Source organism: Pinus tabuliformis, chromosome 6 (assembly GCF_031772625.1).
Source record: "Pinus tabuliformis cultivar Carrire ecotype Pingquan chromosome 6, CPIR1, whole genome shotgun sequence".
Classification (NCBI taxonomy): Eukaryota; Viridiplantae; Streptophyta; class Pinopsida; order Pinales; family Pinaceae; genus Pinus; species Pinus tabuliformis.
Window position 1 is genome coordinate 1913667024 of NC_142292.1, and position 15989 is coordinate 1913683012.

Genomic DNA, 15989 nt, shown 5'->3' on the forward strand with positions numbered 1-15989 from the left:
AACATGGAAGACCACCACTGGATTTACACCCTATGAGCTAGTCTATGGGGAAAAGGATTTGTTGTCCATTGAGTTTGAATATAGCACATTGAGGATGGCAGCCCAACTAGATTTGGATCTCAGTCATGCACAGAAAGAAAGGTTGTTACATTTGAATGGCTTGGATGAATTCAGAACGCAGGCCCTCCTACATACATAGATAGTTCAGCTTCAGAGGAAGATTTGGCATGACAAACATATCAAGGAGAAGCAATTTCAAGAGGGAGACTAGGCATTCTTATATGATTCAAGGTATAAAGACTTCAAGGGCAACCTAAGGACAAGATGACTCGAACCTTATGTGGTGGAAAGATGCCATGACAATGGTTCAGTGAAAATTTGAATTATTGATGAAGAAGCCATTCCATTGCTAGTTAATGGACACCGATTGAAAATGTACAAGAGGCCTTTATCAAAACAAGAGTTCATTGACAATATCAATAAAATAGTGATGATGGTGGAGCAAGTTCCAGCCCCTCCCTCATCAGGACACTGGAAAAATAAAAAAGAATAAGGATTCAGGTGCAAACCTCCATGAAGCGCCTGAGTCCTATCTTTGGATTGAAAACCTTGTGAGGTGGCCCAAGGATGAGAAAAAATGAAAAAGAGTAAGAAGATCCCTGGGTGAAAACCTTCCTTGAGGCGCCAAGGGCAGATATCTAGGGTGAAAAAGACAAGAAAGGAGCAAAAATAAGATCCAAAGGGAACCCTGCCTCACATATATTCATCTCCTCCACTCCTTACCATGCATCCCTCCATCAATTCCATTGTTTTTCACTTCATTGCTTCAATTCAGGTGAATATTGTGTTTTCTACAGAATCACCTCAACCATTACCATCATCCCTGCATCCACATACACTCCTACTCCCTCTGTCCATTCATTACAACATCCTCACAGCACCAGCCAACAACATGATCAAGAAATTCTAAGGGAGACACCAAACATTGCCAAGTGGTAATCCAGGAGCTCCACAACAGCAGCAACAACATCAGATCTCCAGTCACAGACACCTCCAAAAGCCAAGAAACCATCAGCAGACAGTAGAGGAGGAAGAAGAATGACCATCAGCAACACCTCTGATCTTTGACAACTGCAGCATGGCATCAAGACCACAGGTAAGTATCCCACTCACTCACTCATATGCATCATTTGATCAAAAGTTATAAAGGTTAAAAGGTAGTTGGTTTATAAGTGAAAAGGTGGCAAAAAGGAAATTCTTTAATAAGTCAAAAGAGAATGCAAGAGTCCATAGATATAGTATTGTTATGGCAACCATTTGAGAAGACTTGAATAATTAAGATTTGGGGTAGAAACACCAGTTCACCAAAGACTCGGCATACCCTATTTCTTGCTGCAATCACTCATAGACTCCAGTAGCAAAGTAAAGGAAAGGATCCTCGTTAAGGATTCCCTCCAAAACTGCAATATCCCTATAAAATGGTCAGTCTTCAGAGACTTACCAGCAAAGGATGACATCAAAATCCTCACCTATGATGTTAGTCCTTCTATCAATGAAGAGGAGGCAAAACAAGAAGAAGAAGATACGAAGCTAAATGGGGATGATATGGATGAAGAAGAAACTAGTACAGAGGAACATGATGAAGCAAAAGAGAAGGGAGATGAGAAAGAACAACAAGAGGAAGAAGGCATTGAAATAGAGGAGAAAGAACAGCAAGAGGCCATCCAGTGTAGGATGCCAGCTAAATCCTATGCTCCTTACCTCAGAGAACAATAGCTGCAATTTCAGATTAAAACACTAGCACAAAGGGGCACCATGCCATTTCAAGACTACAGACAGTTTATTGAGCTTTGTGATCAAAATGCACTAGAGGATAGGGCCAAAATGGCTGGGTTTTACTTGCACAACATGACCCTCACAGACATGAATGTTTGGGATTTTAATGCAGAGCTAGGAGATATACAATTAAGGGCTTTGGCATCATCAATGAACCATAAGAACTCAAGGGCTGCAGAGATGAAAAGAATATTGGCCAGAGAGCAAAATGAACCAACCTTTTTTTCATCAGAGCTGAACAATCAAATCCCATGGCCCTAATCAGCAACCATAATCTAATTGCAAATGATCCTCAGCTGGCACCTAGATATCTTGCTGCCCAAGAGCAAGCAATTTCACATTTTGAGGATATGTTTAGGCTGATAAGAGATGATAATATACATGCCTGCTAAAGGAGATGGAAACACTGCCACACAACTTGAAGATCAGAGAATATCACTCCCCTCAAAGATTGAGAGAAGCATTCAACATGACACCTGTGTATAAGCAATCAATGCAAAGGTTGAAGGACAATTGCATAGGCCTAAAACTCAGTCCACCACTACTCCTAGGAATGCTAGAAGGGAGAAAGAAGAAGAGGAAAAGAGGCAGTGGGAAGAAGTAGAAAGGAAAGCAGGCTTCTATGAACAAGAAAAAAGAGACCACATCGGAAGCATGGGATGTCAGAGAGGCTACCAGAGCCATGAAGGACATGGACATTGACTAAGTTGCTTAGAGGACAAGCAACACTTTCAGTAGGGGGTGATAATGAGCATCATCATTGAGTAATTATATGGGTCTTAATTGGCCTTAATTCACCTCCTAGCTTAGTCAAACCAACTATTCTCACAACTTATTGCATACTTTTGATTATATTTTGTTTATGAGATGAGTTAGAGTTTGATATTTTGCTTTGTCGCCTAATGTGCATGTAATGCAGGAATAAAGGATAAAAGCAAGGAAAAATGCAAGTATAAAGGATAAAAGAAAGGAGCTATGGCAAAGACCCTCGTAAAACTAGAATGGGACAAGGGAGAGTAATTATAGGAGGTAAATCCCCCTCACTTACTACCCCTCCATTCGAATATTCCTCCACCAGCGCAGAGTGCAAACAACCATCACTTTGAAGACTAGAAGACAGCCGAGCAAGTGAAAAGGACATAAACCAGTTTTTCTTGAGTTAGAGACCAAGCCTCCTTAATGGGAAGGAAGTTGTTAGAGATTTCAAATGTATAAATAGAGAGGTTTAGGACCTTAGTAGGATTCAGACTTCTATTGTAAAAGCTCTGCTTTATTTCTGAGTTGCAAGACTTGTGACAGTGTGTTTTGTAATCCATGGTTTTCATAATGAGAATGAGTTCTGTTTTAAGCCAGCTCTGAGTTAACTCAGAGGACTGAAGCTCTTGGGTTAGGGCTCGACCGGAGCAACCAAAGCTCCTCTTCATTGTACATATCTGCTAGCATATATTTCTGTTCATTTGCTTAAATAGATTCATGGATTTTCATTATTTATCTGCTTAGTAGCTTTCTAGTTCTGTTTATTTGCTTAAGTAACTTCCTCGTTCTGTTCATTTGCTTAAGTAGGATTCATAGTTTTCTGGTTATTTGCTTAAGTAGTTGCACTTTCATTACAGCAATATAGCGTAGATTATTCATGGTTTTCCTGTTCATTTGCTTCAGTCGCTGCATTTGTAGTAGTTTACTTCCATTTATGCCTTCTTTCAGTTCACAAGTTAGTTAGAGGAAAAAGATCACTATCAGGTTGTGTGCAGGTGTCTCAGCCTCATCTCCTCCCTCTGGGACCATGACTTGAGGAAGGGACCCTTCAGCAGCCCCAAAAACATAGGTTTCTGGTTCTCGCATGAGCTAGGGAGTTCGTTGTTTGATGCAGTTATTTGTTCACCCGCATTGGTTTTCTCTGTCGTTTTCGTTTAAAACCGCCTTCAGCACGTTCCTCATGCATCGCTTCCTCGCCGTCCGATCACCAACAAACCTTCACAATCACCGTCCGATTCATTATTTTCTCCAATTGTTGCCTCGTGTGGAGTCCACCACTTGCTTTATGAGCTTTAATCTCCATCGTCGATCTATCTCTTGATCTGACGGCTATCGCGTCACCCAATCACTTTATGCGCTTTAAACCCCCATCGTCGATCTGCCTCGCTTGATCCGACGGCTATCGCTTCACCCAATCGCCAACTAGCTTGGCCGATCTCCACCATTGATCAGCCCCGCCTGATCCAACGGCTATCGCGCAATCTCGCGTGAATTAGTGCACGAACGTTATCTGCCCAAGAGCACGCGAGAAAAGTGGTTTTCTCGTGCTACGTGTCGCACAGTAAGGCTAATCGCATGAAATTTCAAAATTCTGCTTACTGCCTTGAGGGCGCACGAGAAACTACTTACCGCCTTAGAAACCCACTCCATCATTTCCGCACGTTTCTTTTTCCCGCGATACAATCTCCGCCGCCCATCTCTTGACTTCACCTGTGCAATAAGATCTCAATCATTCATCACTCCTGTTAACCTCATCCATCCATCTCTTGACTTAATCTCTGCGATTAGATCTCGGCCATTCATCTCCTGTTAACCTCGTTCGTCCATCCACTCACTTAATCCCTCGCGATACAATCTCCGTCGTTCATCTGCTTTGTTACCTTGTTCGTCCATCCATTCACTTAATCCCTCGCGATATGATCTTCGTCGTTCATCCATTTATTCACTTAAGTCCCGCGATAAGATCTCCACCATCCATCTTCTATTTGTTGATCAATCCAACGGTCCTTATGCGCTACTACATCCTTACATATTTTAATGTCAACTATATATTATAAATTGTTTTAAAAAATTATGTATATAGAAAATCTCAACTTTTTTAAATTTGTGGGTATTCACTTTGATCTAGATTATGGTTTTCGCAAAGGTTTCGTTGTGCATCTTTGTGGCCATTTGGCCTTTTGAAGATGTGATCCTTTGGCTGGTTTTCTTCTCCAAGATATGTACCTCAATGTCGATCCTTCTTGCACATGGGTGTGATATGGAACTTGTAAGATCTGGTGTTTCGGACAGTGGGTTTCTCTGAAAATTTCTGAGGTTATTTGGCTACATATGTGTGAAACATATGCGAGTATGTTCCTCTGAAGCAAATCGATCTTCTCATCTGTGGATCTCAGCCCCCAGGGGCACGTTCTAGGTACGAATCAAAAACTCAGCTCTGTACAATTTTTGGGCTAAGTCTCTTGTCTATCAGGGCAATCACTGGGCGTTTTTTTGTGGAAGAAATTGTTGAGAATTTGTAGTGTTCTTCTGAGGCTAAAAGCACAGATCTGGAAGCTCAAAACTATGGCTGTGCTTCAATCCCATTGTTTGACATTTTAAAGTAGATTCGAAGTATATGTCTGCGGCCCTCCTTTGGTACATATTTCTGCTAAAAACTCTGGACAAACTTGCAGGTCTGAGGCATTGACTAAGGTATCTGTGATTAAAAAAAATAACTCAAGCGGCCTTCGGTCCTTCATTTCAGAAATATATTGTGGGTGATTAAGGTCAGAGACATCATTTGCCTCCCATTTCAGAGACACATTGACACAGTCTGGAGCAATTTTGTGGCCCAAATCTAAGGAGAAATCTTCGGCCCTGTGGTTGGCATTTTATAATGACAGTCTAACACCAAATCCTTCAACTTTAAGGTGGATCTGTAGGGTATGCCTGTGGCCCTCTTCTAGGACACTTCTACAGCTAGATTTCTTACGGTGTAGGGTATACCAATTACTTCTGCACACCGTACTAATGGGCAGTAAAGGTAAGCTAGTGTTGCAGAAGGCATCTTGCCATTTATCCTGCAAGTCCAAGGCAGATCATTCAAAGGAAATATGGAGCATTCTCTACTCAGCACAATTGAGGTATGATTTAAATTAAAAAGATTATATATACGAAAGGCAGTACTGTAATTGATTGTACACCAGCGGAACACATCAATAGTTTGAGTTTGGATTATTGTGGATGAATCCTTGAAGTTGGGTTGTCTGACGGCAGCAAAAATCTTAGTTGAATACAGTGTTGAAGACTTGAAGTTGGGTTGTTTGACAGCAGCAAAAATCTTAGTTGAATACAGTGTTGTGAACATCTTGATTCTATCACAAAATTGCAATTTTTTTTGGTCTAGTTGATGTTGGTTGATTTTTACCAATATTTTGATGGTATCTTAATTTTGCGGAAGTTTGTCAATTTTGACCGATATTTTCTTGATTTTTACAATTTTTTGGTTTTCCAAACCCTTGCCGATTTTATCCTAATATCAATGTTTGCAATATTGGTTGAATATTCTTGTCAGTTGGTCATTATCCCTCGTACGGAAGCCCACAGTTCTTTCTTTCATCTTTACATTTTCAGGATGGTTGGTTGGTGTAAGGTAGTAGAGTGAAGTATCCTTCAGATTGTACCCTGAAAATACTTCAGGTAGCAGAGTGGTGCTAGGGCAAATTGGATTTTGTAGGGTGTTGGAGCATCCTATCAGTGGTCGCTGATAAAACCAAGGTGTTGGAGCATCCTTCTAATTGGAGGTGGCAAATTGAATATTTTTCTAGCATACTAGGGAGTTGGCGCTTCCCTTTTAATTGGCGCTGAAACATAATTTTGTGGTCATAAAAATATTAAAAAAGCGTTTGGTGGTTTTCTCACAAGAAAGTTTCCACCTAAAAATCTCTGATACATTGTTATTTTAATGTGTTGATGTTTTACTTATGGTTAATGTTCTGAAAAAATTTAATTGTTTATTAATTGATAGGAAACATTGATTCACCGCTCTCAATTTTTCCAACAAATATATTATATTCCCAGAATCAGAATTTGCAATGTGATAAATATAGAGAAAAAAAAACCTAAAAATCAAGAACATATAGAGCACTGTTGATCATGTCATTTATCATCCCAATGAAACCCTTTCCCATGAACGGCCAAAGGTGACGAATTCCCCATAAAAATATGCTCTATTTTAAGTGAGAAAAAGGCCATAAAATATGGTATGTGAGGCGGATGGCTGCAGGGGGTTACCGCCACAAGAATCCGCAGTGGATTAGCGGCTGAACGGCACACTTGGAGGAGGAAGTGCTGAGACGACCACAGCACAGGAGAAGGGCTAAGAAACGCTGAGAAGCTCACAGCACAGGCGAAAGGGCAAAGACGCCCACAGCATAAAAGCCCAGCAATGTCCAAAATTCAAGCCGAGGCAGCAAAGGAAGATGGAATAGGCTGATGCCCCGCAACTTTAATACCATGTGAAATCAAACCACATCCAGCAGGATCATAATGGACCGAAACTCCATACAGAAAACAGAGTTCAAACAATGCCTTAAACTCCATATATAGACAACAAAACTTATAAAATTAACTGAGACCCAAAAGCGAATTGAAGGATTGGACATCGAATCTCTTGGTACCTTATAACTACTGCATTGACATAAATAAAAAGATAAATTTACTTATAAACTAATATATATCTGGTTTCATTTCAAAAACGTAAGTAGCAACATAAACCCTGTTACATAACAAGAGTAAACATAAAAGGAATGGAACTACTCAAAATAAACATAATCTGTAACATAAGTAACAAAATAACCCTGTTATATAACAAGGGTAAACATAAAAGGAATGGAACTACCCAAAATGAATTACAGTATGCAACATAACCTTGTAACACTATAGAACACTGAAAAAATAGTTGATATCTTTGCAAAAGCCAGACCGAAATTGGAACTCGTGAGAGCATACCACTTTGAGTTCTGTATTGGGAGATGAAACAGCAATTGTCAGTTCATCGTTCCATACTGGATTGAGATCCCTCTTTACCGTTTTTGTTTTGACCGTCTGTGACAAGTCATGAACCATGTCAAACTCAAAAAAGGGGAAATTAACAAGTATTTCTACTTTTGCCAAAAGGAAAGACCCCTGTAATTTGGTTGGATTTATTAATGAGTTTAATAAATTTTAGATCTTTGTATTGCCGAGGGTGGAAAAATGACATGCAGAAACGAAAATTTTGAATTTCTTGGTGTTTTTATTCTTTTCCATGTTTAATAAATCTAAAAATAGACCAGTACTGAATCGAATTTAAAGTTTTAGAACCCAACCCAGCAATCAGTCAAATCAGTGTTCACACAAATCATGGGTAATGTGCAGAATGCTCAAAATTGAAGCAAAAAATGAAGTGAGAATTGGCACTGACTTGATCATCCAGGCTGACTACCACATAAGGATCAGTGGCAGTACTCAGAAAATCTGCAGCAACTAGATTGGTTCCCTTGATCACGCCCACTTTCAGGAGCCCAATATATTGTTCCATTCCTGTACACACAAATAAAACAACCATGTTTGACCATACACACAGAAACCTTCCTCTTGAATCAATCATACAAAAGAGAATAAAATCTCAAACAAATGCGAACCTGAACACGAACGCTGTAGCCTGGTATCTATGGACGAATGAAGCGAACCTAACGGTGTAGAAATTACTTGTCTGATTTACTGCAGCAAACTGTTTTATGAACGCTTCCCCGAAACAACAGGCCGACATTAGGTAACCCCGCCCATATAAATAAAAGAGGATATAGAAATGAAACTTTTACGAGAATCTTCATGGGAGGTGCACCGTGAAGAGCACGCAACATCAGGTGCTGTACAATGTATAGGCGGTGCCGACTGAGCGCGTCAGGTAATGTTTGAGTAATTATGCTTGAAAAGCGAATACTTAGTCATGGTGCCCATGGGTGATTTAAATCGTAAAACTCATGATATGTATAAATTAGCAATTGCACCTTAAAGAGAGGCCGATAAGTTTTTTAAATTTGAAAAATGTTATGAAAATTGGAAAAACGGTATGACGAACATATTTGTAGAATTTTTTTTCAGTGGGGGAGAAGTATCCCCACTGAAGAATTATCATACATCATATATGGCCGAAGCCAGCAGATTTCATCATACAACATTTATCGCCGAAGCAAGCAGAATTACGTCATCATTGAAACAAATGCGCTGCAGCATAACGCAGCTCCCGCAGGGATCCAACGTGGCTGGGGTGCGAAAGCCATCCGCGCCAACCAACACATCATGCACTCACGTCCATAGGAACACATTTGTAGATATGTATGCCATATGCCATATGTATTGGCAAATTTAAATTCTACATAGATATTGTAAAGAATGAGGAACACATTTGTAGATATGTATGCCATATCCCATATGTATTAGAAATTTTAAATTTTATATATATATTGTAAAAGATGATATATTTGATAATTAATTACAAATTGCATTACAAAGTATTTTTATCATTTATATTTGTATGTATAAGTTATGTAAATTTTAAACCACCCTCGACCCGTCTTAATTCGGAATTTACCAAGAGATTAAATTTTCTTTCACTTTAAAAGAGGTTTGCATATCAAGAGATTTGATCCTTCTTGGTTTGGTAGATTCAAAGTTATGATGGATCTAAGCTGGTTTAATTTCTCCCTTTAAATAAGCGTCATTCCACATGAATATTATGGATTCTCAATGCCATGAATAATTTGTATTTTTATTATTATTTTATTCTTATAGATTTAAAATATTTGCATTACATTTATGTTATTATTTAACTTTATTTTATTTTTATATAATTTGACATAACCAAAATAATAAATATTACATTACAACATCACTAAAAAGACATAAAAATAATTAATAAATGTAAAAATATTATCATTCTTAAAGGACCTTTTTCCACTTTAATTTATTTGTTAAAAGGACCCCTTCCACTAATAGTAGATGTAACTGATCCTTTGTTCATAATGACCTATAAGTTAATGACCATAGGAAGGATGGTCTTCTTAACAAACAAACTAATGTGAAAGAACATTAAAACGTAGCATTGTAAGGTCTCGATTAACTTCTATGTCTGCTAAACTTAATCTGCAAGTGATTGATGCATTTTGAATGGTTCTTTTACATTTGCAATATTTTTTTTCCTTTTAATGTGAAAATAAAGTGTGATGAGGTGTTCCCATACTCGAGGCAGGAATTGGATGAACTCTACAGGTAATTCATTGTTAAGATGGGAGGCAACGAAATGGATGATCCCTGCAGGTAATATAACAAAACAAAGTGCAATTTTTAAACAACAATCTACAATAATTTGCAGTACTCGAGTGATTTTCAGCCAAACATAGAATCAAATAGGGTTTTATAGAAACCAAAAGTTAGAAAAGGGCTTTAAGCCAATTTTTCTGCCTACTATTTAAATGAATTTTTAGCTGGTCAATTTTTTTATAACATGTTGGGCCGGGCTAAAAAATCAAAGAGTATTTTAGAACAGGCCCGGAATTCGGGTCACAGTTCAAAAGGTATTCTACAAGGTTAAAACAGAGTTTGGACCTACAATTCTTGGGATTAGGTTTTGAATGGCCATTCCCATTAGTCTCCGAACTTGGACTTGGCGAGGGATGATCGAAAAGACCATCGACTGGAACTGTGAATGTCTTGGACTTAACCTAAAATAAATACTTAATCAAATTACAAATGATTAAGTTATCCATTATACACAAGCAAGGCCTTGGTTCAGTGCCCACAAACATGCATTAGGGCACACATAGTCGAGGGTCATAACAAGTAAATAACTATACAATTACATACTCTATAAGCAAAAGTTCAACACGGGTGTCCTGACAAACATATCATGACAAGTTAAAAAGGAGATCCTCTTTCTCAATTTAAGCAAAAGTTCAACACTGGTGTCCTGACAAAAAATATAAAGCTGCCTTTTATGCACTGCGTCTATTTAAAAAGGACAAAATCTATTGCACCTTTTCCCATGCAGAAATACTAAAATTTATCAAAGACGTTCAAGGCCTGAAGTCGTGAACAACGCCTATCATCATTAGAATTATAAACAACTTCAAAGGAAAATCTAAAAAACCCTTCCAAGCCCACATGCTTTAAAATCATCTATCCAACAGATCCAAGGTTAACTTTGAAGTCAATTATTTTCTACCCTTCTAGCTTTCCGACCAAGAACCAAGGAAAACACATTTACAGAAGGATCATATAGGATAATGAAATAGAAACTCTTTATAAATCTTCTCTTTTTTCCTTTTTTGGTGTATATTTAAAAGGGATATTTGTATCCAGGGAAAATGATTCAACATTCTCATCAAAAGGCAAAATAGATTCTACAATCCGTATGATTCAGTGCTCTAATTTCTAGTTGATCACAACATACAAACAACAGGATGGCTACAAAAGTTTCCTTGCTCTTCATGGGTAGCTTTTCAAGGGGTGCATAAAATTCAAAAACGGTCATAATACAAAGCATGCTTATTTTATTGCATAGAAATTCTTCGACCCCTATAATTAAACAACAACATTCTGTACTTCTTGCCTTCTCTTTAGATGCTTGTCCAGTTGTTCAACTCTCTCACGCTCCAATTCCTTCTCTAAGGCTACTTCTTCCTGTAACTGTTTTAGCTTGATCTCCCTCCTCTTGTTGTCATGCATTTTAACAAGTTCTTGCCTCTCACGTTCATATTCTTCAGAATCTTTGAAGCTGCCTTCAACTATCATTTTTCTTCTTGCAATCTCTTCATCAATTCTGCAAGACAACAAGATCACAAGCAATGCTTGACACCATTAAAGACAGAGAAGACATATATCTGGTAAATTAAAAGTGATGCCTACAAATAACCATATCATATGAAGTGTAGAAATCCATAACCATATCTTAAAAAGTGCAAAGATCCTTGAGCCCCTCAATAGGAAAAAATATTTTCAATGATATCTTAAAAAAATTTCCTGGCCTCTGCCTTCTAAGAAAACAAAAAAAGTTAGTATAAGAATGTCACAAATGATGACAATAGGAGAGAGACATGTGGCCAAAGCATAGCTATGAATACTTCGATTTTAATGGATCTAACAAATGTATGGGCAATTATAAAGTATCATTGAAAAAATCTAACATATTATCTTTACCTTGCAATCTTCTAGTCGGTTGTCAAGTAATTACGATGGTACAGGACCCAAGCAAACGATTCCAAAACTTATTGAACTCTAAATATTTATGAAATATTTTAGCATTTTAAACTTTTAAATATTTTAAAAAATATTAGAAATATTGTTTTCTTATTTCCTAAAATTTTGAAAAGTTTTGTTTCCAAAACCAAAATCGTTTCCCCGCTTAAAGAGTGTTTGCCTTCAATTTAATTTTCACATTCCGATACTATCCATCACCTTGTTCTATTTTTCACCTTTGGGTGCTATAAGATTCAATAAAAAATGGGGAACTTAAGATACCAAAGATGAGTCAATTTAACAAGCTAAATTTTCTTTAAAGAATGAAGTATTGGGTTTGTTGGTCTCCCATCACATCATAGAGGTTAAGATTAAACTTCAAAAAACTATACTCTCAAACTCTTGTATTTGATTGTTGGTTCTGCATCACATCATACAGATAAAATTAAACTTAAAAAAATGGCCCTTAAAACTCTTCTATTTGATTGTTGGTTCCGCTTCACATCATAGCAGTTAGCAGTTAAAATTGAACTTCAAAAAATTGGCCTCTCAAACTCCTCTTGTATTTGATTGCCAATAGGAGGAAAGTCAAGGACACGAGATTATGAGTGTCCAACATGGGACACATAGACCCCTAAAACAGGCACATCAGAACAAGGTCACATTTTTTAATGTTTTGAGATTTTTTTTAACATTTATTGGTGCCCCAAGTCTTAAACATGTTGAGGCTTGCATTATCTGAGTGCCAAACCCGCATGGGCATGTCTTGCATAGGGCACATTTCCCATGAGTGTCCAATATACTAGGGATGCAAAGCTGCGAGGACGTTTCTTGCCTAAAGGAAGGTACTTTTAGATATCCAATGTTCAAATCAAGACCATATAAAATATGTATATATTGGGTGAAAATATTCACATTTTCTAAGCATTCATCTCCATGGGTAGTGTATGGAAACTACGCTAAAAGGCATGCGTCTACATACGAAAGGCCAGCAATTGATTTCCAAGGAAATTTTCATTATTAGTGGAGTAACCAGCCGATCAATTTCATCTAAATCTTGATGTTTCCCTTTCCTCCATTTTGACTTGCATTATAATATATACATGTCAGTTTCAGATGAGAGGCCTACATCAACTAATTGATGGATTTGTACAGAAGGATCACTTGTGCTTCCTTTGTTGGACCAAGTTCAAAGTCGGTGCTTCCGGCATGAATGTTGCCTATATTAACTTTAAACCAAACTCGTGACATATATTTCCAGCAAGGATGTTGATTATGCTTAGCCTTGTTTGGTTGTGTATGAAAGTGGTTTGGACCAAGTATGTAGCTGGTTGGAGCTGAGTATGCAGCTAGTATGGTACTATGTGGTTGATTATTGGTGAAATCTCAAGGCAAGAGTACTGAAGGAAAAATGGCTTCTATTTCGCAGGCATATACAGAGGACAAGGAAGTCCAAGCAATTCTTTCCCCAAGAGTAAATGATTCATACCAAAGCCAAAAAGAATTGTTTGATCGCACAGCATTTTTAATTTTAACGCTTGACTAGTTCACTCTTCAAGATCTAAGTAGTTCGACAAAACATTTTGCAAGCCTGTTACAGCACTGACCACTAAGAATAAGTGTATTCTACCCTGCTAGCACCCTGAACAAAGCAAGGTATTATTACAATAAGATACAAGCCAAAACAAACATGTTGGTTGCTCTAAACTTTAGGAACTGAAGGGAAAAAAAAGCACTGTGCACAGATGACATATAATAAGTTATTTCCTAGAAAGAGTAAATAGATTAAAATCAAAGAAAGGTCTAGCATAGAAAGGAAATTTACTTGATCTGTTGTTCCTGTTGTTCATCATTCACAACTTGTGCACCTTTTGGGAGCTTTGCAGAGTTAACTTCAAGTTGGTGACAACGATCTAAGTGTGCTTTCTTGAACTCCTCTTCCATCTCTGATTCTCTTTTTGTAATATCGACATTTAGCTGATCAATTTGTTCTCTATAACTTTGCTCCAAATAATCCACCTGCCCACAGTTTTCAATTAGCATAGCACTCGTGGGAACCTCAAAAAAAACAAAATAAGATCAATTCTAAACAAGTCATATATAGTTAAACATATTGGGTTTTAACATTAAAACTACATGTCCAAAGGACAAAAACAATTTAAGCCTCACATAAAATTATACATAAGGTGCAAGTCCAAGACACTAACTGAACTACTATAGGTTGTTGTGTTTCAACTTCCATGTGCTCTAGTCTCAACCATAAATTAATCATACTTCTTTCTTACATTCCTCATGCTGCTCTGTAGCCCTCTGTCTAATAATCTTAATTTCTTCATCTTCATACGCAATTTTGATGAGACTATACTAACTGTCTCTTCTAAATTTTTATTGTGCTCCTGTTGTTTAGCAACTTTATTCTTAAACCAAGAAAACTTCTAATTGTCCTCATCCATTTGCTTCATGGGTTCCACAACCATTTTATGATATGATCTCATCTCATACTTCAACCTTGCTTTGCCTGCAAAATACTCTTGCACTTTTATAATAGCTCCAATAAAAAATAAAAAATTACTCACTAGCATCAATGAACCAAAAACCATCTCCCACCTAATGCGTCTTAGACATTACACAATCAATCAAAGAATCCTCCTGTGCGTAATCAGACTTTCCTAATAAATAATGTGTCTATGCTTAATGAGCTGTAACTATGTTAGGAGACACCCAGAAATTTGTTGCACACTTTAAATTAGAAACAAAATTTATGCAATCCACCCCTTTGTGATACATGTCATATAGACTTCAAAGAAGTAAGTAATACAAACCTTTTGAATGTCTGTTGAAAATCTCCATCTCTTCTTTTGTTGTGAAGTAACCATATAGTACACGTTTTCCACCTGGATAAAACAATACACGACGTCGCTCCTAGTCATCTTTTCCTCTCCCTTCCTTTAGAAATTGTTTCTGTAACCGCTCTGCCTCCAAGTATCCCATTGCAGATTCCTCAAATATAAGAACACTCATTCCACGATGTCCCTTTGGGCCATATGCATGTCTTGCCTTCATGGCTTTATATCCTTTGAAATACTCCAGTATTATTTATTTCCCATTCCAATCCACTGGAAAAAAATAAACAATTTCATGAAACCAAAGCATATGAAAATAAACAATGCACGCAAGGACTACACTGCAGCCTTATCTGCGGGAATTGATCACAGAACTCGCTAAAAAATAGATTTTCCATGACTTTCTTGCGATTAAGGGATTGAGCAGAATTTAAATCAAACCCATCACCATGCATATCCTCCACCACAAATTCTACACCCGTCGAACCTCCCCCTCTTATCGATTTTCCAGCTAATATGACATCTACCATTTCTTGCAGATTAACAAGCTCACAAATTACCGCTTTCCTTGATTCCCTCACAAATGAATTCATGCCCTGCAAATCAAAATGCGTAATATACAATTTTCTGCCATAATCTAAAACGATAAAAATGTGACCAGACAGTGAAAAAGATGTTAAGATCACTCAATGCTGTTGAACTCTTAGCATTCAAGATATTGAAAGAGTATAAGCTATAAAGAACTGATATAGAAACTAAAATATGGGTTTATATGAAAATTTAAAGAAGGTTTTGATCCATAATTCAAAAATGGTTTTGACCCAAACAGAAATTCACACTGGGTTTCCAGCCAAACATAAAATCAAATAGGGTTTTGATCGAAACCAAAAGTTAGAAAAGGGCTTTAAGCCAATTTTTCTGCCTATTATTTAAACGAATTTTTCGCTGGTCAATTTTTTTTATAACATGTTGGGCCGGACCAAAAAATCAAAAAGTATTTTAGAACAGGCCCGGAATTCAGGTTGCAGTTCAAAATATATTCTAGAAAGTTAAAACAGAGTTTGGACCTACAATTCAAACCGAGTTTTAATCCAACATAGGACATTCAAATACATACTTGAACTACGTCAAGTTTAAGCAACAGTGACATTATGCCCTCGGTGATCTTCAAGCATTCCTTCTCATTCTGAAGGATCGACTCACCACTTCACGATCAACAAAACGCCATCATATATCTTCGGCCTTTGCCTTCACATCCCGTATAACCCTTAAATTCTTTAAAGGTGCACCCTT

The 15989-nt window shown here is 37.4% G+C and overlaps 1 protein-coding gene across 1 annotated transcript in view; it reads right to left on the minus strand.

The window, feature by feature from the left end:
* The window catches only part of LOC149266837 (putative ADP-ribosylation factor GTPase-activating protein AGD11), an 88150-nt gene extending 79732 nt beyond the window's left edge, over positions 1 to 8418 (minus strand). Inside the window, exons 1-3 of the mRNA XM_089431058.1 lie at positions 8259 to 8418; positions 8039 to 8157; positions 7585 to 7680 (exon numbers count right to left, since the gene is read on the minus strand). Coding sequence (XP_089287184.1) covers positions 7585 to 7680; positions 8039 to 8155 — 213 coding nt within the window. The 5' untranslated portion in view covers positions 8156 to 8157; positions 8259 to 8418. The remainder of the gene's footprint in view (positions 1 to 7584; positions 7681 to 8038; positions 8158 to 8258) is intronic.
* Between the last annotated feature and the right edge of the window lie 7571 nt (positions 8419 to 15989).